Genomic DNA, 25,653 nt, shown 5'->3' with positions numbered 1-25,653 from the left:
CACATAGAAGAGAAAACACTTGATAATTGTCTTTCTGTGCCTGATTTATTTCAGTTAACACAATGATCTCCTGTTCCATCAATTTTCCTACAAATGGCATGAATTCATTCTTCTTTATGGTTAAATAGTATGCATGTACGTGCACGCGCCCATGCACATTCCCCAGCATTTATTTTTATTTGTACTCTTGATGAATGCTGTCCTAACTGGAGTGAGATGAAATCTCAGTGTAGTTTTGATTTGCATTTGCCTAATAGCTAAAGATGTAAACATTTTTTCATATAATTGTTGGCTATTTGCACTTCTTCTTTTGAGAAGCATCTGTTCAGTTATTGAAAGTGCCATTTATTGAAAGTGTTATTTGAATTTTTGGTGTTCAGTTTTTTGAGCTGTTTATATATTCTTTTTTTTCTTTTTTTATTGATTGTTCAAAACATTACAGAGAGTTTATATATTCTTTATACTAATCCTCTGTCAAAAGTCTACCTGGCAAAAATTTCCTCCCATTCTCTAGGCAGTCGTTTTACTCTGTCATTTCCTTTGCTACACAGAACTTTTTAAATTGATGCTGTACCATTTATTGATTATTTCTCTCATTTCTTGAGTTATAAAGGTTCTATTCAGGAAGTCTTTTCCTGCACCTACATTGTGAAGTGTTTCTTTTATTTTTTCTTCAAAGGGGTGCAAAGTTTCTGCTCTTATGTTCAGGTTGTTGATCCATTTTGGCTTTACTTTTATATGGGGTGAGAGACAGGGTTCTATTTTTTTCTTGATATTAGTAGGGGGACTTTCAGTTTTCCATCATTGAGTATGATGTTAACTGTGGATTTTTCATAAGCTTTCTTAATCATATTGAGGAAATTCCCGTCTATTCCTGGTTTTCTGAATATTTTATGATGAAAAGATATTGGATTTTTTTCAAATGTTTTATCTGCCCCAATATGGATAACAATGTTATTGATCATCATAATTCTATTCATATGGCTTATTATATTTATATTTTTATATAGAACTGTGGTTGCATTGATATGCATTCATAAATCCAATCTGGTCATGGTTTCTAGTATTTTTGGGGTTGGCTTGTTAGTATTTTGCTGGGATTTTTGAATGTATATTCATAAGTGATATTCATCTGTAGTTTTCTGTGATGTTTGTGTTTGGCTTTGCTCTCGCCATAATACTGTTTTCATATACTGGATTAGGAAGGGTTCATTCTGCCTGTGTATTTAGAAGAGGTTGAAAATTATTGGTGTTAATTCTCCTATAAATGTTTGATAGAATTCATCAGCAAACCCTGTGGTCCTGGGCTTTTCTTTGTTAGGAGTTTTGTGATTACTGTTGCAATCTTGTTAATTTTTAAAGGTTTTTCACACTTTCTAGTTTTTCTTTACTCAATATTGGTAGTTTGAATGTTTCTAGGATTTTTTTCCTATTCATATAGATTATTTGTTGGCTTAAAACTTCATAATATTCTCTTATAATTCATTTATTTCTGTAAGATTGGTAAAATGATCTCTCATTTCATGTTATAGTCATTTGCTTCATGTCTTGTTCTCTTAGTCTGGCTGACATTTTATCAATTTTGTTTGTTGAATTTTTTTTTAAGAATCAATGTTTTTTTATCATTAGTTTCTCCATTTTTAAAAATTTCTTATTTAATCTATCACTACTCCAATCTTCATTAGTTAATTATTTTTGTTAGCTTTGGGTTTAGTTTCCCCTCGCTCCTTTCTAGTTTCTAAAAGGGTAATTCTAAGTTATTAGTTTGAGATAATTCTCATTCTATTTTTTAAATTTTATTTAATTGTTAAATTAATTTAAAAATTAATTGGTGCATTATAATTTTACATAATAGTGGGATTCATTGTTACATATTGATTTATGCACACAGCACAACAACAAATTTGGTCAATTTCCTTCCCCATTACCTCTCCTTTCCCTCATATCCTCATTTTTTAATGTAAGCATTCATAGCTGTAAACATCATTGTTAGCATGGCTTTCACTGCATCCTGTAAAATTTTGTATATTGTGTTTTCATTTTCATTCAACTCAAAGTATTTTCTAATTTCCCTTATGAATTCTCCTTTGACACACTGGTTGTTTACAAGTGTGTTATTTAATTTCCACTTATTCATGAATCTATTTTCCTTATGTTATGGATTTGCAGTTTCACTCCAAGGTGGCCAGTTAAGATACTTTGTGTGATTTCAATATTTTTACAACTGTTGAGACATTTTAGCCTAACATATGGTCTATGTTAACATATGGAGAATTTCCATGTATATTTGAAAGAATATGTACCCTACTGTTAAGTGGAGTGTTATGTATATATCTGTTAGTTTTATTTCATTTATGGTATTGGTCATATTCTGTAATACATTGTTGATCTTGTGATTAGTTGTATTCATTATTGTTTTTATATTTTTATTTTGTTTATTTATTTTTTATGTTGTGCTGAGGATCAAATCCAGGGTCTCACATGTGTGAGGTTAATGCTCTACCGGTGAGCCACAGCCCCAGGCCTGTATTCATTATTAATAGTGGGATGTTGAATTTCTTATTATTTTATAGCTGTCATTTACTTCCTTCTCAATTATTTCAGGGGTTGAGAGACCTGTACTTGCCTTTGCCTTTCTATGGGACACACAGCCAGTGTCCAATCCTTGTGATTTTTACCCTCTCCTATTCAGTTTGGGCAGTGGATATAAAGTAGGGAGATCCTTTGGGTCCAAGACTGCTATTCAGCATTCACCTCTAAACTCCCAGTGCTAAGTATGGTGCTTTCCACACTGTAGGAACTCAGTCTATGTTTGGTTGAGAAGAAACAATGGCACAGGACAATTACACTCTCTAATCATTGCCTAGTCCCATCCCATGGTTTCCCAGTTGCCTGAGGACAAAGTCTGCTGTATTTGTTCTGTCTTCCAAATCCCACCATAGATTGTATCTAGGTTTAGCGAAAACTAGTTCCCATTACTTGATCTCCTCCCCCAATTGAATTAAACACATATGTTCTTGTTGTAAAAAAATATTTTTAGTTGTAGATGGACACAATATTGTTATTTTATTTATCTATTTTTATGTGGTGCTGAGGATTGAACCCAATGCCTCACACACTGAGCTACAGCCCCAGCCCCAACACATCCGATCTTAACGTAGTCCTGAAACTGGCAGTGTCTGGAATGAGATTCTTCATGTCATGTCCTGCACATGTTCAATTAACAGGACCCACTGTTATTATTACAACTATAGCTAGATATTTTGAGAGAGAGAGAGAGAGAGAGAGAGAGAGAGAGAGAGAGAGAGAGAGAGAGAGAGAGAATTTTTTAATATTTATTTTTTTCGGTGGACACAACATCTTTATTTTATATTTATGTGGTGCTGAGGATCGAACCCAGCACCCCACACATACCAGGTGAGCACGCTACCCCTTGAGCCACATCCCCAGCCCCTATAGCTAGATATTGATGGAGGCAAGGATGAACTATGGTTTCCTGACTGAGTCCAGTGTTCTTTACTCCCACTGTACATATACCTGTACATAACAGGTATACAGTTAATCCTGGAGAGTGGAATTTTATATTCCACCTTCCTTGGCTCCATCTGTATCCCCTTTTTTATGTCCTGTGGGAGCGTACAAGGGATTTAAATCATCAGAGGATAAGACTGGCTTCCCCCTTGGTAGACATACAAGTATGAAGGATCAGAGTTCTATGGTTAGAAGTTAACTTTGACATTATTTCCTTCACCAATGCACAAATCATTTCTATAGCACCCATTATACAGGTTCACTCAGCTTCCTCCTATGGGTATCTTTTCCTCAAAAGGCTGCCAGCCCCAGCACTATTTAGCCTTGATGTTGAGAACTGTCTTTTTCTTGCTGACTTTTGTCACTTCTGCCCATCGAAATCATTCTGTCTGCTGAAGAGACACTTTGCTGCATGAACCTAAACCCCAGCAGTTCTGACAATCATTTGTCTATTTTGTTTCAGACGAAGGATCTAGCAGCCAAAGCAGTCCCCCAAATTGAGATCTTATAATTTTTACAGCTTTTTTTCCCTTTTGGCCTTGGTTTTGTGCTTCAGCTTTGAATACATCATTTCAGAGTTCATTTCAGGGATTTTAAAAAGAAGCATGCTCTAGTTTTGCAATAGTGGGAATGTTATAACGATATAAAGGTGTTGTTTTCTGAGAGATGTGAGTGGCTTCTTGGGCATATGTTGGAAGTAATTTTTCCCTTTGGTAATTCTGAACATCTCTGTTAGCAAATGAAAGTTTCAAATAACCATAAACTCCAAGTTCCTAGGACCAGGGGCCAAGGTTTAAGTGTTGCCATTTGATAATTGTTCTTCTAATGAATCTCAGCCTTTTACAGACAAGAGGACTCTGATGCCAATATGGAGATTGGATAGAGTGGTGGAAGGAGGGAGATTCGGACGGAAGACATGGTAGGCAGTGTTACCTGCTAGAAGCTGACGAAGTGGTTGTGGTCATGTACCGAGGTAGTAGAAGTAGGGATCAAGAGATGAGTAAATTGTGAGAGGTATTCAGGTAGTATTCATAAGGCATCATGACTCATTACAAGTGGAGAATGAGAATGAATGATGCTGTTATGACTCCCAGGTTTCTGGCATGGGGTTCTCTACAGACAGTCATGCAATAGCCCGAGATGTGGAATGAACATGAAGGAGTAAGCTTGCAAGGTGGGAAGATGATTTGTTCAATTTTGGAAACTTGAGGTTTCTAAATTTAGACTTAGAATTGTGTGGACCATCCTGGTGAATGTATCCAATAGGAATCTGGATAAATGGCTAGGAATTCATAAGAACAATCTATACTAGAGATATATTCATTTAAAAAATTTAAAAATATTTATTTATTTATTTTAGTTAGAATAAGATATATTCCATGCTTTCATCAATCTGTCAAAAATGTTTAATTAATTTATTTTAATTAGGTATATATGACATCAGATGCATTTTGATTCATTGTACATGATTGCAGGACAACTTTTCATTTCTCTGGTTGTACAAGATGTAGTGTTGCACAATATGTGCAGTCATACATATATCTAGGGTCATGATGCCCATCTCATTCCACCATATTTCCTGGCTCCCATGAACCCTCCCTACCCTCCATCCCTTCTGCCCAGTCAACAATCAATGAGTGAACAGAGATATATATTCTTTTGTGAGGTTGTATTGATTTCTGGGTGTAGATAATATAATCCAGAAAGAGGATGGAGGTCTGTGGAAGGATTCCTGGACCTGTCCTGATTTGGGTCTCTTCCACCTGATTAATCATGTCCATGATTATTGCTTATTCCATAAATAACCACTTTTTTCATTGCCTTGTACTCTTACAGGCTCAGAGCATCTTATTCCATATCTTTCTGGCTTCATTTCTAGTAATTTAGAAATGATGCACATGGATATAAGAATAATGTTGTTGGTCTGGGGCTGTAGCTCAGTGGCAGAGAACTTGCCTGGCATGCTTGAGGCACTTGGTTTGATCCTCAGCACCACATTAAAATAAACAAATAAAATAAAGGCATTCTGTCCATCTACAACTAAAAAAATAAAAAAGAATAATGTTGTTAAGGTGACTTATACATTAGAAATGATTAGGTGAGGGCTGGGATTGTGGCTTAGTGGTAGAGTGTTCACCTGATGTGTGCAGGGCCCTGGGTTTGATCCTGGGCACCACATAAAAATAGATAGGTGAAATGAAGATATTGTGTCCAACTACAAATAAAAAATAAATATTTTTTAAAAAAGAAAAAGAAATGATTAGGTGATAATATTGATAAGAGTGATCTAAAATGCTATTATATTTTCATCTTTTTGTTGTTTAGAAATATTTCTTCATCTTCCTTGCATCACACAAACACAAAGATTTCAGCACATGAACTTGCTCATTGGTCTGTAAACTACCACCTTTCCATTCCAATTAAACATATATTTTGAAAATTATTCTATATTTTTTGTTTAGCCAAAGAAAGTATGGATCTTCTCTCATATAATATCTTATGCATTTTATCTTAAAATACTAAATTAAAGAATAGTGCAATCCAAAATTCTAATCTATAAAGAATAATATATGCAGAGACTTTACTGGTTTTACCTAAGGGATTTGGTTCAAATAAAAAGTGATTCAATTTTCATAAATTTAATTTACTCACAGCATTTTTATAATGTTGCTGTTACATCCAGATGAGAGTCCATGACATTATTTCTATGGCCTCAGCAAGCCATTTCTCCTATGCCCTGCTCCTATTAGATGAATCATCAGCTTTTCAGTAGAAAGAGGCCCCCGCCCAGCCCCTGGTGAGTGCAGCATGAAACATTTTCTATTGTTTTGTTAATCAAGCTGAGTTATTATTTTTGTCTCTAAGATAGTGTTTTGCCCAGCTAAATACCCCTAATGATTTTACCACCTCATCTCTTATAGATTTCTGTTAGTCATACTTGTCACCATGACCAAAAGACCTAACAATAACACCTTAGAGGAGAAAAATCTATTTGGGCTCATGGTTTCAGAGGATAAGTCCATGGTCAGATGAATCTGCTGCTTTGGGTTCAAGGTGAGGCAGCACATCATTTCAAAAGGGTAGCTGTGGAGGAAAGCTGCTTAATTCACGGGAACCAGGCAGTGGGGTGGGGGAGGGAGGACAAGATAGAATCCCCAAGGGTATGCTCTCAGTGACCTAACTTCCTTCAGCCACACCCCACCTACCTATAGTTACCACCCAGTTTGTCCATTCAAATTAGGGTGGGCCAATCAGTTTATAGCTCTCATAATCTAATCATTTTACCTCTGAACATTGCTGTATTAACATAGGAACTTTTGGTGGATAGTTGACATTTGCCTCAACAAAATGCCACTCTCTAGAAGATGTCATCCATCAATGCTGGCTTTGCATTCAACCTGTACTGGAGGTTCACTATGGAGACCCCAGACCAGAACATCTTTTCCCCTGGAACATTTCTGAAGTTTTAGACATGTTTTCCTTTGGGATCTGCTTCCAAACCCAAGCTCACACTTTGAAGTACTTGGAGTTCAACCTCACAGACACCTCAATGACAGAGATTCAGCAGGGCAGCATATGATCCGTTCACTGAATTTTCCATAGAAGTAACTGGAATTGCAGGTATAAAACACTGTCTCTGTTAGGAAGTGGCTGAATCTTTTGGCAAAATTGTTCGATTACTTCAAAACATGGTAAAACCTTCTATGAGACCTATGCCCTTAAGAATCTGATTTACTTCTAGGTCCATTTACTGAGCAGTCTAAACATGTTCCTAGTAATACACAAACTGGTAGCAGTAGTGGAAATTTTGTACATTAAGTTTTCCAAGAAGCAGACTGAAACAGAATATATTGTACACGATGTTTATGTGGGAATGACTTTGGGACTGATGCCTATAAAAATGAAAGGAAATAAATAGAATTAAGCAGGGATAGAAGTCAACCTGAAATGCAGGCCAAAACAGCAACAGCCTTGGATGACTGCATGAGGAAATCTGGAGCAAAATTGGCCAATTATAGTTGTCCTGTGTAAGTTCAAAATGGTTAGCTTTTATACACCCACCTTAATCAGTTATTGGATCTGAGTGGATGTCTCTCTGCAATGGAGGTTGTCACTAAAGGAACTAAAAGCTGAAAACTGTCTGCTGACAGGACTCCTAGCATGTGGAACAATAAGTCCTTTGTTGAAAAGGGTATCTGTTTGGAGCACTTTCATGTTCAACACTGTTCACCTGTTTTGCTGAACAAATCTACTTTATAAAAGTCTGGGAAATAACTTGTCCAGGGTTCTGATGGGTCTTGATTTGTAGAATGAATTACAGCTTCTGCTGCTGTAGCTGGTCTCAGGATCACAACTGCTAACAGTCATCTCCCTTTTGCACTGTCCGTTGTAGATTCCCTTATCCCTCACCAGGTGACATTCCTGATGAATCTGAAGTCAGTGGTTACAAGATTTAACTTTGGCTAAGGTTATTGCACCTTTCCATTTGGGTGAAGGAGTACAAAGAGACACCAATAGAAATTAATTGGTTATCAGGAATATTCTGTTTATCTCTATTATATAAAACATACATTCATTTTTATGATATAAAGGGTAAATTGCACCTCTCCAGGTGGTATACTAAAGAGTCTGACTCCATATTTTCATGTTTCACTGCTGCTATCTTTTAAGCCTTTTCTAAACCAGATCTTAATACTTTATTTTGCTTTTCTAGTTGTTATTTATAGAAAACTTGGCTTATCATGAACTACTTCATTTACATGGAAGGAGAAATGCATATGTGTTCTTTAAAAATTTCCCAAGTTATTTGAATGTATAGTCCAATTTGAGAACCACTGCCCCTAGGTAAACACCTGCACATGTGTACTTAGAGACATGTGACAGGAAGTTCAGCAATGGAAAAACTGCAAACCACCAAAATATATATTGCTATGGAAATTAATGACTGAATTATAGCATATTCACAGGATGGGATATTATTCAAGCACTAAAATTAATAAACTATAGCTGCATGTATAAACATGAGCATATATTTTTAAAGTTACCTGATAAAAATCAATTTGAGGAAAAAACAAAATGCGACATATCACATCATTAAGAAAACCACATAAAACAATACTAAATTCTTGGACACATATTTGAAGTAAAGGCATAAAAATATGGATAGGAAATAAATATATCATATTCATGATAATGCTTAGGTACAAATGAGTATTAATGTTATTGTTTAAAATAATAAAAGTAAATTTTAACTTTTGAAAGTTATGTATAATGAGGTCTAGTTGTAGGAAAATAGAAAACTGTAGAATAATATGAACTGAATGATTACACTCCTGGAAAAAAGAAACAAAGTCATTTATGAAAAGTAATCCCATGGTTTACAACTCTGTCATTTAAAAAAAATATTTATTTATTTTTTAATTTTCCTTAGTTGTCAATGGACCTTTATTTTATTTATTTATATGTGGTGCTGAGAATTGAGCCCAGGTTCTCATACATGCTAGGCAAGTGCTCTAGCACTGACTGAGCCACAACCCAGCTCTGTCATTTTTTTAAAGGAGGAAAATTTTACTTTGGCTCATGGTCTCAGTCCACAGATGGCTGACTCCATAGCTCTGGGCAGTAGGTGAGGCAGCACATCATGGCAGAAGGGTATAGAGGAGGAAAATAGTACATGACATGGAAATCAGAGAGCAGAGAGAGAGTTCCACTCACCAGGACAAAACATATACCCCACAGGCACTCTGTCAGTGGCCTACCTTTTCCAGTTACACCTTACCTGCCGAGTTACCACCCAGTTAATTCATATCAGTGGATTAAGCCATTGACTAGATTACATTTCATAATCTAATCATATCTCTGAGCATTCTTGCATTGTCTCATACATTATCTTTTTGGGGACACCACATTTCATCCCTGACCCCCTAAAGCTCATGCCAATTTCACAATGCAAAATAAATTTACTCCAACAAGTGGAAATGCTAATATATTCTAGAAAATAAGTATGTTGTCGTAAAAAATTACATTTACTTCCATTCCCAAGAATCCCATAGTCTTAATATTTTTTGCCTTGTCCAAAAGTCCAAGTCCAAAGTCTTCTCTGAGACTCAAGGCAAACTCTCAGTGTAACACCCTGTAAAAATCAAAAGATATATACATCCAATATATAAAGGCACAGAGTAAACATTTCCATTCTAAAAGAAAGAAATGGGGGCATAGAAAGAAGGGATGAAACCAAAGCAAGACTGAAATTGAGCTGGGCAAACAAATTCTGTAACTCCATATCCAGCAACTGGGGCACATGGCATCACAATTCTCTCTCCAAAGGGCTTCTATAGCTCTACCCCTAAGGCCGTTCTGGTTGCAACTCACATGAACTCTCTCTTGGCTTGTTTCTGCTCCATATCTGTACCTTTCCTTGGCCGACATCCCATAGTACTGGCATCTCTTAATCTTGGGAGTCTCCACTGCAGTTTCAGCTCAAATCTTCATGTATCATCCTCTCAGACCCTTGTAGGGTCTCCAACCCTGCTGCACTTTGCCTGGTCTCCCAGGCTTTCCTTTGAAATCTCATTGGAAGCTTCCAATTATCCCCTAACTCCAGAATCCTGTGTTCCTGCAGAACCAGCACCATGTGGTTGATGTCAAGGTCCTCCACCATTTTGAGCACAGCCAAAGTTCCTGCAGTAGCCTTTGAATACCTGGATGACTGAGCACAGTGAAACACCTTCCTAGATGCCCTGTGCAAGCAGGTCTCTTCTCAAAGGAATTCTGTCATTGGCTAGTACTGTTTGGACGTTATGTTAATTTTGTATTGAATTGGGTATTGAATACAGAGGAGCTTTACCACTGAGCAATATCCCCAGTCCCTTTTTATTTTATTATTTTTGTTTTGTTTTGTTTTGAGACACTGCCTCACTAACTTGTCAATGGTCTCTTCTCAAAGGAATTTTTACTTTTACATATTTGAGCCTGAGATGGGTGTGGTCTTGCCAATTCCTGAGATGCCCTGAAACCATTCTTCCTACTGTCCGTAGGTAAAGTACTTAGCATCTTTTTAGTGACTGCAATGTCTTTAACAACCATAATGTCCCACTCCAGGTTTTTTTGCACTTTTCTGGCCAAACTGCAAGTTTTTCTCAAATCTTTCTGCTCCTGATTATCACAGTAAACTTGGTTAGAAGCTGTCAGCAATATCCATGCCACTGCCTGATTGCTGTGCTGCCTTGAATTTCCTCTGCCAGATTAATCAGTCCATCATTTTTAAATTTTTGCCTCAAAAAAAAAAATCTCAGGACTTGGGTAAAATGCAAACAACTTCTTTGCCAGTTTATGAACAAGTGGACTCTGGTCCAATTCCCAACAGAGTCCCCATTTTCATTTGAAACCTCAGGAGCACAGTCCACATTCCTATCAGCATTCTGGTCTTCTGAGCTTCCACCAGAATTACCCATTAAGCTTAGTTACAACATTCTGAAACATTTCTGCCTTGCATCTGTAAACTTTTCAAAATCCCCCCTTCCAAACAGTTCCAAAGGCTCTGAACCACATAATCATGTTAATCCCAGCAAGGACCCCATTTCTTGGTTCTAATTTCTGGTTTAGTCAGCTTTTTTGTCACAGTAAACAAAAGACTTTACAATTCACAATAGCCAAGCTATAGTACCAACCTAGGTGCCCTTCAAAAGATGAATAGATAAAGAAAATATGGTATAGATACACAATGGAATATTACTCAGCCATAAAGAAGAATGAAATAATGGCATTTGCTAGTAAATGGATGGAACTGGAGAATATCATGCTAAGTCAAATAATCCAGTCCCCAATACCAAAGGCTGAAAGTTCTCGCTGTTATGACTATTATGTGGATGCTAACACACAATAAGGGTGGGGAGGGAAGAATAGAAGTTCTTGGGATTAGACATAGGGGAATGAAGGGAAGGGATGGGAATAGGAATCACAATAGAATGAATCAGACATTACTTTCCTATTTTCATATATGAATACATGACTAGTGTAACTCCACATTATGTAAAACCACAAGAATGGAAAGTTACACTCCATGTGTGTATAATATGTCAAATTACATTCTACTGTCTTATATAACTTTTAAAAAGAGCAAATAATTTTTTTTCTGTGTCCACCTGGGTGTGGTGGTGCACACCTGTAATCCCAGAGACTGGGGAGGCTAAGACAGGAGGATCACAAGTTTGAGGCCAGTCTTGACAAGTTAGTGAGAAACAAAAAAAAAAATAAAATAAAATAAAATAAAAATGGGCTGGGGATGTAGCTCAGTGGTAAAGCTCCTCTGCATTCAATACCCAGTACAAAACAAAATTACAATAACTTCCAAACAGTACTAACCAATGGTAGAATTTAAGTTCAGCAAGTCTCCTGGAATTCAATTTTCCCAATAAGATGTGTCAGTTCTTATCTCCTAAGACCTTTATTATGCAGGGCACTGTGATTGTTGTTGCTCTTTTAGGCAACTGTATCCTTCTTATAACCATTGCAATATACATTTGTCTAAATATTTGGAAATAAAAAAGGTTAGAATTTTCTTCTGCTACCTACTGAAGGGGCATTATTTTCTAACTGCCTTGTTATAGAATTTGTACATTCTGGTTGACATGAAAAGTTTTCTGTGGCAGTATCTGCATGTCTGGTTTGCTTTTCTATAATCCTATGAAACTCATCTCATTAAATCCTCCCCTCCTATATTATTCCAAAGTGACCAAGAATCCTTGGACATTCAACTTGCATAAACCTACCCAGTTTCATGATATACCTGGACGCTGTTGTGACCAGAATATCCTCAATTTTTTATATTGAATTTGGTTATAAGAAAATCTGCTTCCCACATAGTACTCATTTGACTTGCTCATTAGATTAATATCTATATGCACTATAATGTTTTGGATGGTGGACCCCCAGAATATGTGTTTATGTGCAAATTAATCTTGCAAATATTAACTTGTTTGGAAAAAGGGTATTTGAATATGTAATGAAATTACAGATCTTGAGATAAAATTATCTTGGATTATCTGGATAAGCCCTAAATCCAAAGATAAGTGTCCTTATTGGAGACAGAATGGAAGATCTAGTGAAGGTGGACACAAATGTTGTAGTTATGCAACCACAGGCTAAGTTATACCTACAACCACTAGAAGCTGGGAGATACAAAGAAGGATTCTTTATTTGTAGAAAACATAGCCCTGCTGACACCTTGATTTTGGACTTCTGGCCTATAGAACAGTGAAAGAATAAATTTCTATTGCTTCAGCCACCAAGTTTGTGGAAACTTTTTCCAGAACCCACAAGAAATTACAATATTTTAATGTTTTCTGTTGCAATTTGTTCAGTATTCTATGCATTAAGTTTTAATATTGTGAGACATGTGAATAATTGGGGTATGCTGTAAGGCTGCATCTCTGAGGATAATTTAGGGCACTAATGAAAGGACCAACATGCCAATCTAACAACTGTATTGACGGTAGTTGCAGCAGTTTTTACTTTGGGGTCAAAATATTGAGTAGAGTTAAGCTCTGACAGAACCCCACTGTACATCAGGATCTGATATCTGGAATCCTAAGTGACTCAATCTTAGAATTGAATGCTTGTGTTTTGGGGGGAGTGGATGCAGGGAATCAGAACCCTCTAATCAGTGAAGGGCATGAGAAATGTCAGAACAGTCCCTTCTTCTCCCTTTTAGTCTAAGGTCATTTGAGCAACCCATGTAGTGAGGACAAATTTGAGGCTATTAAAATTTGAAATTCATTCCAGTCTCTAAAGTATTCATAAGTAGGGACTAGTATCTATATCTACATGTCACAGTGTAAATTACAGCTTTGGTATAAGGATAATTAATGTTGGCCTCATAGAATGTTAGAATGTGTTCCCTTCCCTTCAATTTCTTGGAAGTGTTTAAGAAGGATAGGTGTTAATTTTTCATTAAACATTTACTAGAATTTGCCAATGAAGCCATTTGGTCCTGGGTTTTTTCTTTACTTTTTAAAAAATTTAATTGATTTTATTAGTGCATTACAGTTATACTTAATAGTGAGATTTATTTTGACATAATCATCATATATTCATGAAATTTGATATACTCCATTTCAGTTCCTCATGCCTCTCTTTCTCTCCCCTCTTCATTCTCCCTATTCTCATTTTTCTACTCTGCTGGTCTTCCTTCATTTATTTATTGCTTTTTAAAATTGGTGCTTTATAGATGTACATAGAGGTGAATTCAGTGTTGTATATTCATGTATGAATATAGCATAATTTGGGCAATTTCATTCCACAGTTATTCCCTTTTCCTGTCCCTTCTCCCTCCCCCTCTATTCCCTTCCTCTCCTCACTGACCCACTGACTTACCTTCTATTTTCATGGGATCTCCATTATTTTGCTCTAGCTTCTGCATATGAAAGAAAGCATTTTCTTCTTATACATCTGTTCAGATTTTCTATATCTTCTTGAAGCAGGTTTAGTAATTTTTTGGTTTCTAGGAATGTACCCATTTATTCTAGATATTCAGATTTGTTGGCATACAGTTTTTCATACTATTTTATTATAATAATTTTTTTCTATAATGTTTTTAATAATGGCTTATATTAGTTTGATAATGTTGCCAGAACAAGGTACTGCAGACTGAATGGTTTAAACAACAAATTACTTCCTCATAGTTTTGAAGGACAGAAGTTCAAGTTCAAGGTGTTGCCAGAGTTGCCTATAGGGTTCTGGTCCACTGCATTATCTTTCTTCAGTTTGTGAATGGCCATCTTCCTTTGCCTTTGCATGGTTTTATTCAATGCATATCCATCTGTGTCCTCAAGATGTACTGGATCAGGACTGACACTAATAACCTCATTTAACCTAATCACCCTTTCAAAAGCCCTATCTCCAAATACAATCACGTTCAGAGTTATTATGGTTAGGATTTAAAAATATGAACTGAGAGGCTGATGGTGTAACTCAATGATAGAGCACTTTCCTAGCATATTTGAGGCCCTGAGTATAATTCCTAGCACCACAAAAAATAAAATGTGAATTTTGGGGGTAAAACAATCCCTAACATGTCCCCACTTTCATTTCTGGTTTTAGCAACTTGGATCTTCTCTTTTTTTCTTCATCATTCTAGGTAAAGGTTTGTCAATTTTGTTAAACTTTTCATGGACCAACTTTTGGTTTTGACAGTTCTCTTTATTGTTTTCTTTATTTTCTATTTCACTTGTCTCTGTTCTAATCTTTATTTCTTCCTTCTCTCAACTAGCTTTGGGTTTAACCTTCTCTTTTTTCTAGCACCTTAAGCCCTACAGTTAGTTTATTGATTTTGGAATTTTTCTTTTTTAATTTTTTTTGTTAATGTATTTTATTTATTTTATTTATATTTGGTGCTAAGAATTGAACTTAGTGCCTCACACATGCTAGGCAAGCACTCTACCACTGAGCTACAGCTTCAGCCCAATTTTTCTTATTCTTTTTTGTACCAGGGATTGAACTCAGGGGTCCTTAACCAGTAAGCCACATCCCCAGCCCTATTTTGTATTTTATTTAGAGACAGGATCTCACTGCGTTACTTAGTGTCTCGCCATTGCTGAGGCTGGTTTTGAACTCATGATCCTCCTGCCTCATCTTCCCGAGTTGCTGGGATTTCAGGCATGAACCACCACTCCCAGCAATTTTTTCTTACTTTTAAATGTAGGTTTTATAGGTATAAATATTCCACAGAGCACTGCTGTACCCCATACATCTTGGTATGTTTGTTTACATTTGTGTTTATCTCAAAAATGTTCTAATGCAAATTGTGCTTTCTTCTTTGACCAGTTGTTTACTTGAGAGTATTTGTAGTTCAGCATTTTTGTTTGACTTCTGTTGATTTGTAGGTTCTTCTCCCTGTGGTCAAGAAGATACTATGACTTCAAATATTTAAATTATAATGGGAATTGTTTGTGACCTAACATATAGTTAATCTTGTACAATGTTCCATGTCCACTGAAAATAAAGTGTATTTTGTTGTTGTCATTGAGTGGGGTGTTCTGTATGTGTCTATAGACCTAATTGGTTTATTGTGTAGTTCAAGGCCTTATTAATCTTCCATGTAGTTGTTCTTTGCATTATTCAAAGTGGAATATTGAAGTCTACAACTGTTATTGTAGAATTGCCTATTTCTCTTTTTAATTCTGTCATTTTTTGCTTCATATATTTTGGGATGTTATTTTTACACACACACACACACACACACACACACACACACACACATATATATATATATATCTTCCTAATTGATATATTATTCTGATGGATTGACAGTTTAATGAATAGTCAATGTCTTTTTGCCCTCTTAAGATTTTAAAAGTACTTTTTGTCTAATATTAGTATTGCTACCTAGATCTCATTTTGGTTACTATTTGCACAGAGTGTCTTTAGCCTGTATCTGTCTTTGGATCTTAAATGTGTATCTTTTAGACAGAATACAATTGAATTATGTTTTTAAAATCCATCTGGTAATCCAGAGAGATAATCTGTTTGCCTTTAAACTGACATTTTGACAATAAGAGAGATATTTTACTCAACATATCTTATGTCTCATGTGTTCCCTAATTCCTTTATCATTTCCTTCATTTGTGGATTTTTATTTTTATAGTGTACAATTTTGATAGCATTCCTTCTCATTTCTATTTGTGTGTTTTTTTAGTTTTTTTTTTGTAATTACCCCAGAGATTGCATTTAATTCCTTAAACTTATAACAACCTATTTTGAATTAATATCAAATAACCTGCTGTAGAATACAAAACTCTGCTACTATACAACCTAGATATCTTTCAATGGGTAATGGTTAAGGAAACTTTGATACATTTAGACTAGGGACTATATGTCTACAAACAAATATCAACAAGATAAAGTGTAAATATATGAAAGTCTGTTTAACATAATTATCCATCAGAATAATATATATTTTTAAACTACAAAGAGACTATAATAAGTTTTAAATTGAATTTTAAACTAATAATGTTAAGTTCTAGAAATTAGAATAAATTTTGTACTGAATGATAAATTACAATATATTAATTCTTATTGGATGTAACTCAAGTGTTCACAGAAGGTTCTCATGTTATTTCTTGTGACTGCATGCAAATCTACAATTATACAAAATGTGATTTCATTTTTAAAAATACAATATGTAATCCTACCAAAATTAGGTTCTAGAATCTATTTCAAAAAGAATTACAAATTCTGGAGAGGGTGATAAGCAGTGGAATAAGCACATTCACCTGCTGTCAAGGCAGAGAGAAGTGGGTTCAGATTTGCTCTCTTCCACTTCCCAGCTATATAACCTATACCTTTGTGACTTAGGGTGCCCATTTTCTCATACCATTGCCAAATTGTATAGTGTGTTCTTTTTTTAATGTTTTTCTTTAGTTGTAGATGGACACAATACCTTTTTATTTTGTTTATTTATATGTGGTGCTGACGATTGAACCCAGGCTTCACATGTTCAAGGAAAGTGCTCTACCCCTGAGCTACAACATCAGTCCCAAGTGCATTATTTTCCTAGTTTGTGAATTCGAAAAGATTAAGAAAGAAAATTCCTTTGCTATTATATTTTTATTTATTTGATGATGATTGCAAATGAGCATAATTTTACAAATCATCTTATTTAGCCTTTTTTTCCTATAATATTTGCATAATTATTTTCATGAAGAACATTGCTACGTAATTGGATTTTCTTGGAATATCTCTGTCAGGACTTGCCTTCAAGGTTTTAGTCTCATGGGAAAGTCTGTGATTGCTATTTCATTTTTATTGTCAGTTTGAGAAACATACTTTATCCTCAGCAAATGTTTGGTAGGATACACCAGAGATGCCATCAGATCTGAGGTTTTATTTGAGGGAATGTTTTAAATTATAGAATCAATTTGTTTAACAAACAAAAGATTATTCAGATTTTAGAATCAGCTCTTCAACTTCTACAAAAACTTTTCTGTGATTTTAATTGAAATTACACTGACTCCATAGACAATTTTGGAAAGAATTGACATCTGAAGACTATTAAGTCTTCCAATTCATAAACATGAACTATCATCTCCACTTATTTAGATCTTTAAAAATTTCTTTCAGCAATGTTCTGTAGTTTTCATTCTAGTAGTCTTAGCCATCTTTCGTTAATTTCTAAGCATTTTATAATTTTGATTCTATTTCTGTGGTTAGTTTTGTAATTCATGTTTTCATGAAATATGTGCACTTAATTTATTAAATTTATCAATGTGTAGTTGTAAAAATATTCTATTATCATCCTTTGAAAGATCATAGGCTCTGTTGTGATATCTCCCTTTCTTAATGTGGTTTGTTTTTCATTATAATCAGTTTTGCTCATAGTTTATCAATTTAATTATGATATTCAAAGAACAGACTGTTGTCTTTTTTGATTTGTTCTATTTTAATGACTGTATTCTATTATACTGATATCTGTCCTTACCTTTGTCATTTCTTTTCTTCTTTATTTTATATGGTTTTAATTTCTGCTGTTTATTTTCTAGTTTCTCCAAATGGAAGCTTAAAATATTAATTTGAAATTTTCTTTTCTAAAACAAATTTTAAACTATGAATTTCCTTCTGTGAACACTTGAGTTACATCCAACAAGTATTAATATATTGTAATTTATCATTCAGTACAAAATATATACTAATTTCTAGAACTTAACATTATTAGTTTAAAATTCATTTTAAAACTTATTATAGTCTCTTTGTAGTTTAAAATTATATATTATTCTGATGGATAATTATGTTAAACAGACTTTCATATATTTACTGGCCATTCATATAGCTTCCCTTGTGAGCTTTCTATTCAGTCTTTTGTCCATTTTTTAATTAGGTTGTTTTCTTCTTGTTTTGAGTTGAAAGGCCTCTTTATATATTCTGGAGTATAGTCAATTATCAGATGAATTCATTGTGAACAATTTCTCCCATTGAACTGGCATTCCCTTTTATTATTATTATTATTATTATTATTATTATTATTGGTACTGTGGCTTTAACTCAGGGGCACTCGACCACTGAGCCACATACCCAGCCCTCCATTTTATTTTTAATAACATTTTTTAATGGAAGAAAATTTTAATTTGAGCAATGTCCATTTTATCAATCTTTTATTGGTGATTTTGTGTCATTTTTCTGAAACCTTTATCTCACTCAGGTTTATAAAGATTTTTATCCTATGTTGTTTTCTGGCCATATTACCTTTGACATTTAGGTCTATAATTAATTTCCAATTAATTTTTATGAAGTATGTGATTCATAATTTTAAATAGCCTTTGTATATGGATATCTAGTTTTACTGGCACCATTTGATAAAAAGACTATACTTTCTCCAATTGAATTATGTTAACTCTTTTCCCTAAATCAATTTGGTATGAATATGTAAATCAGTTTTTGGACTCTCCACTCTGCATTTTTTTAAAATCTCTACATCTTTCTTTAGGCCAACATAGTATCATATGGATTACTGCATCTTTATGGTGAGAGTTACAATATGAGGTTGGATAAGTCCTTCAACTTTGTCATTGCTTTTGTTATTTAAAGTTTGCATTTACACACGCATTTTAGAATCAGCTCTTCAACTTCTACAAAAACTTTTCTGTGATTTTAATTGAAATTACACTGACTCCATAGACAATTTTGGAAAGAATTGACATCTGAAGACTATTAAGTCTTCCAATTCATAAACATGAACTATCATCTCCACTTATTTAGATCTTTAAAAATTTCTTTCAGCAATGTTCTGTAGTTTTCATTCTAGTAGTCTTAGCCATCTTTCGTTAATTTCTAAGCATTTTATAATTTTGATTCTATTTCATGTGGTGTTCTTTATGTAAATTTATTTTTCTAATTATTTGGTGCTACTATTAAAAATAAATAAGATTAGTATTCACCTATCAGAGAAACATTCAGCCTTTAGATTTTGGGGGATTGGATTATTTCACTTAGCACTATAGTCTTTTCCAGTTCCATCCATTTACCAGCAAATACCATAATTTCATTGTTCTTTATGGCTGAATAATACTCCATTATGTATACATACCACATTTTCTTTATCCCTTCATCTGTTGAAGGGCACCTATGTTGGTTCCATAGCTTGTATATTGTGAATTGAGCTTCTATAAGCATTGATGTGGCTGCCTCACTGAAGTATGCTGATTTTAACTCCTTTGTGGAATGGGATAAGTGGGTCAAACAGTTGTTCCATTCTAAGTATTCTGAGAAATCTCCATACTGCTTCCCAGAGTGGTCACACCAATTTGCAGGTCCACCAGCAATGTATGCGTGAACCTTTTCCCCCACATCCTTGAAATATTTATTGTTACTTGTCTTCTTGATAATTGCCATTCTGACTGGAGTAAAATGAAATCTCAGTGTAGTTTTAATTTGTATTTCTCTAATTGCTAGTGATGTTGAACATATATTTCATATATTTGTTGAGTGATTATTATATTTATTCTGTGAAGTGTCTGTTCATTTCCTTTGCCCAATTATTGATTAGGTTATTTTTTTGGTGTTAAGTTTTTTGAGTTCTTTATATATCTTGGAGATTTATGTTCTATTTGAAGTGCAGTTGTTAAAGAATTTCTCCCATTCTGTAGGCTCTTTCTTCATGTTATTGATTGTTTTCTTTGCTATGAAGATGTTTTTTTGTTTGATGCCATCCCATTTATTGATTCTTGATTTTATTTCTTGCACTTTAGGAGTTTTATTTAGGAAGTACGTTCCACAGCAAGGGAGGGTGGAGTGGGGTAGAATAGAATTTAATTGGATTAGACAAAGGGGAATGAAGGAAAGGAATGGGGAAGGGAGCAGGGATAGGAAGGAATAGGAAAGATAGTAAAATGAATTGGACATAACTTTCCTATGCTCTTATATGAATACATGACCAGTGTAACTCCATATCATGTACAACCACAAGAATGGGATCATAATTAGAATAAATTGTGCTCCATGAATGTATAATATGTCAAAATACACTCTATTGTCATATATATCTAAAAAACAAATTAAAATAATAAATAAACTAAAAATAAATAAGAGCTAGGCATGGTGGGGCACATAAAATCTCTAAAATCCTAGAGACTCAGGAGGCTGAGGCAAGAGGATTACAAGTTCAAAACCAGCCTGAGAAAATTAGTGATATCTTGTCTCAATAGTAAAATAAGTAGAGTGTCCCTTGGTTTAATCCCTGGTATCACAAAAATAAACAAATAGAACTTTTATACTAACCTTGTATCCTATATGTTTGATAATTTCAGTTAGTAATCTACTTCTTTTGTAAGTTAAAATTTTCCATATAAACTATTGTGTCATTTGCAAATCATGACTGATTAATGTTCTCCTTTTTAATTGCTATACTTGAATTACTCTTTCTTGCATTAATATAATAGAATTTCTACTATAATGCTTATAGAAGTGATGAAATTGAGCACTTTCCCTTGACTTCAATCTTGGGATAAAACATTTACTATTTAAACATCAAATATGATGTAGTTGTAGAGTGCTTATCGATGTTCTCTATCAGTTTAAGGTAGTTTCTTTCTATATATTGTTGGGTGAGTTTTTTTTTAAATTATCAACCTACTGTTAAATTTTCTCAAATTGTTCTTCTGCATCTACTAAAATTATTATATATATATATATATATATATATATATATATATATATATATATATATCCCTTTAACCTAAAATGTGGTGACTTAAATTATTGACTTTTGAATGTTGAAGAACCTTCCATTCCTGAGATAAACCTCACTTCATTGCATTGCATAATTATTTATGTATCTTTGTGGATTTGCAAATATCACAGTGAAGATTCTTATACCTTCAGATTTAACTATGAAAGTTATTTGACTTTGCATTTCTTTACTTGAGATATCCTGATCATTGTTAATATCAGAAATGTTATTCTGGCCTTAAAAGTTATATTTGAAAGCATATTTTCCTCCCCTGTTTTCAGAAATTTTAGTGTGAGTTTTATATTATTTCCTACTTCAATATTTGAAAGGATTTATATTAAGACCATTTGGGTCTATCTTCTCCTAAACATCAAGCTCTTCATATCTTTGTTTCTTCTTGTTGCCATATTACTAAGTTGTCCTTTGCAATAAAATTTGCCAATTTCATTTATTTAAAAATTTGTTGGCATGATTTTCATAATATTCCTTCATTATTTTTTAAAATATATTTTTATTTGTGATGGACCTTTATTTAATTTATTTATTCACATGTGGTGCTGAGGATTGAACCCAGTGCCTCATACATGCGAGATAAACACTCTATCACTGAACCACATCCCCAGCTCCCTTCTTCATTATTTTTAATGTCTAGATAATCTGTAATGATAGGTCCCCTTTTATTCCTGATATCACTTACTTATGTTTTTCCTCTTTCTTGATTATTCTAGCATGGGGTTCACAAATTTTATAGATATTTTATTAATTTTGTCTTTGTTAATTTCCTCTATGGATTGTCTTCTATATTACTGTCATTATTATTTATTTCTTTGTGTGTGTGTGTGTGTGTGTGTGCGTGTGTATATATATATTTTTTTTCTTTTTTTTCCTCCAAGCAGATTTATTTAACCTAACAAAATTTTATAGACAAAGTGATCTGGACATGCTGCTTCAAAACATGATCCTTATTAATATCTTGATATGTTGGTTAAAAAGCAATACACTGTAAAATAAATAGAAAAGTACCCAATGCATATTCAATGAATGGCTTAATCACTGCAAATTAACTAGTTTTGTAAGATGATTAACATAGTAGGATTGAGACCCTATGACAGGCTGCTGGAGAACTGATGAGAGACATTAAGAGGCCATTTTGTGCACTGCCACAGTGATGCCATCATATTTTTGGATCATAATGTTCCCATTATCTGATTCTAGGCACACCACAGGAATATCAGTGGAGTCAGAGGTTAGTTTAGCTGCTTGTTGGGCTAGAACAGATATAACCCCAGCATGTTCATCTGACAGGGTCTCACGACAGCCCAGATTAAATCCTTCTGAGTCTGTGCACAGGACTCCAACAATGGACGGATTCTTCATTGTATCCTCCAAGTGCTGCTCCAAAGTCGCCTCCATCCTGCTCGAAGCCCACCCTGGTGCCGCTCTTTGTGCTTATAGGTTTTATATGTCCTTATGGTGGACTATGTATAAAATTCTAAGTTTTCAATAATATTCTTTCATCAAAATTTGAGAGATCAATCCATTGTTTTCAATTCACATTCTTTTTCTTTTGAGTTGTACTGGTGACTTACTGTCTCTCTTTTGAAAATATTGTTTTATGCTTATATTAGTTATAATGAAGTAGATTCTGGGCCCCCTGGCCATTGAAGGTTCTTTATGCTACTGAATCAACAGGAAAATAATGGAAGTCACTCTTTTGAGTGTGACTGATATTGTTTATCAAGGAGAAACTGTAGTTTCATGGTGGTAGCATGAAGGGCTATGTAAATAAGCCACAAGATTGTCTGAAATAATGTTTAGTAATTATATATCTAGTAGTAAATATTAATGCAAAGATAGTGTAACAAAAATAAGGCAAGTTTAATGAGGATTCTAATCCTTCAGGAATGAATGGGTTAGCCCCTGGGTAAAGAACATTGATGAGATGGAGTCTTGTCTGAAAGCAAAGGAAATAGGGAATTGGGGGGCTGGGGTTATGGCTCAGTGGTAGAGTGCTCACCTAGCACATGTGAGGACCTGCATTCAATCATCAGCACCACATAAAAATAAATAAATTAAACAAAGGTATTGTGTCCAACTACAACTTAAAAACATATTTAAAAAAGAAATAGGGAATGGTGTGTACAATAAGGAATTTATTAATATATGAACATTAAGTTATATAAATATTAATTATGGCCTTGTGTATAACTAAAGAAATAAGGAAGTCAGTAGCAATGTATTTTTCTCTTTTGCTTATTATGTATTTTTTACATGCATATTAAGTACCAGGTTTTCAATTCTGCAAATATTTCAATAAAATTGTCAGATTCACCAAAATAGGTCGTAAATAATAATCTAGATCTTACATATTATTATATTAATATTATATAATAATTATGATATTCTTATTGTAATTTTATAATTATATTGTTATACAAGTATAGTATATATTATATACTATAAGTTTTTTTATATGTGTTTCACATCTAGGATGATGGGAAGAAGTAGGTTAACTACTTTCTTCTATCTCATTTTTTGTGGTTAAATTTGGAATACAGACCTTAATATTTGTAATATTCAGCTCAAATAGCAAATGAATTTTTGAGAAGTGATTGATATTAGTTCAAGAAGTGTATGATGATTGGCACCCACATTTAGATGAGGTTACTATTGGTACTTTGCATGTCCTTGTTAGGGGAGAGGGTAAGACAATTTTATTTGTATGAAACACAGTTATCTTGTTAGCCAAAAGTAATAACTGAATTTTATAGTTGTATAGAAGTTCAAAAGTTTGTTAAAATGTATATAGGGGGTACTATTATGTGATATTATTAGCAGGTAAAAAGGGGGTCTGAATTATTTATGAAACTATTTTCTTGCAGCTTCAATATTCTAGTCTCTTTATTTTGTTATTGTTTCTATACCTTTGCTTTTCCAGCTGGCTCACTGATTAACTCTGACATTAATGGTTGTGAGGAGACTAGAAGTTTACTAGAGAGACTGGAAATTTGTGTCTTCCTGTATGTTTTTCTTTTTATTCACTATCTCCCCAACCAATTACCTTGATTTCTGGAGCATTATTATGAAATAAACTATTAAGTGTCTATAAAGCTATTTTCCTTGAATTTTATTTTATTATTAAAATTGCTACACTTATTTGATAATTGTTTGACATGTGCCAGATATATATATATATATTCCAATCTTTGTATAATACTATTTTTAAAGTAATATCTAGTTGCAATATTTAATGTTGAGGGCCACAGCTGAGTCGGGATGACGCATGGCATTTTTGCCAGAAGTAGTGGTTGAGAGGTGACGCCAGCAAGCCATTAAGATGATGACTTTTGAGTTCTCTCAGAGTTCCCGTTGAGTTCCGGTTGAGCTCTCGCTGGGATTCCTGAAGAGTTTGCATTGGTAGGGGAAGTGCTGGTGGAAGGAGTTCTGGTTGGTGTGTGGTGTTCCTGAGAGGGCTGCGTGGGTGGCGTTCGCGTGAATTTGGAAGTTTGTTCCTGCTTGAGTGTCTGGTGATTTGTGCCCAGCCAGACTGCGGCAATTTAACATAACAATTATTGGCGGAGTGTGGTAAGTGCACACCTATAATCCCAGTGGCTCAAGCTGGCTGAGGCAAGAGGATCATAAGTTCAAAGCCAGCCTCTGCAAAAGTGAGGTGCTAAGTAACTCAATGAGACCATGTCTCTAAATAAAATACAAAATAGGGCTGCTGAAGTGGCTCAGTGGTTGAGTGCCCCTGAGTTCAATCTTCAGTACTAAATAAATAAATAAATAATCAATTATTTATCCTCATAAAACATTTTAAAATTAAAGAAACTCTAGAACTTTACTTCACCAAGCCTCCCATAATGCTACTCCCTCATTTCCATATGCAACTATTTATTTCAACAGGTTTGTGTATATCTTTTAAGGGTTTTTTGATCATCTTGTAATTATGTCTTAAGAAGAAATATATAACATTGGGCTGGGGATGTGGCTCAAGCGGTAGCGCGCTCGCCTGGCATGCGTGCGGCCCGGGTTCGATCCTCAGCACCACATACCAACAAAGATGTTGTGTCCGCCGAGAACTAAAAAAAAATTTAAAAAAAAAAAAAAAAAAGAAATATATAACATCTTTTTAGTATGCATGTTTTATATTACATGACATACTGTTTTACTGATTAGCTCATAACTTGATTTTATTTTATTATTTTTCTGTCAGTAAATTTGCATATGCCTCATTGTAAATATATATAGAATATTTAATTTCTGAATAGAACATTGTTTATTTTTGTTATTCTTACCCTTTTTGTTAGCTTTGACTTTGGGTTTTTTGTCATGACATAATTTAAAATAATTAAAAATATGTAAATGCTTCCTTATGAATACAGACTTTTTTTGAATGACAG

At 34.1% G+C, this 25,653-nt stretch overlaps 1 protein-coding gene across 1 annotated transcript; it reads right to left on the bottom strand.

Annotated features, from left to right (window-relative positions):
- Window positions 1–22,387: 22,387 nt before the first annotated feature.
- On the bottom strand, window positions 22,388–22,663 carry LOC308639709 (ragulator complex protein LAMTOR5-like; the record flags this gene model as incomplete). The annotated part of the gene is made up of 1 exon (XM_081277968.1): window positions 22,388–22,663. One exon carries the CDS (start codon window positions 22,661–22,663, stop codon window positions 22,388–22,390), a length of 276 nt encoding a protein of 91 aa, XP_081134094.1.
- Window positions 22,664–25,653: the final 2,990 nt, after the last annotated feature.

Source organism: Spermophilus citellus (genome assembly GCF_964194105.1).
Source record: "Spermophilus citellus genome assembly, chromosome: X".
NCBI classification, from domain to species: Eukaryota; Metazoa; Chordata; class Mammalia; order Rodentia; family Sciuridae; genus Spermophilus; species Spermophilus citellus.
This window is presented reverse-complemented; position numbering and strand designations above follow the sequence as displayed.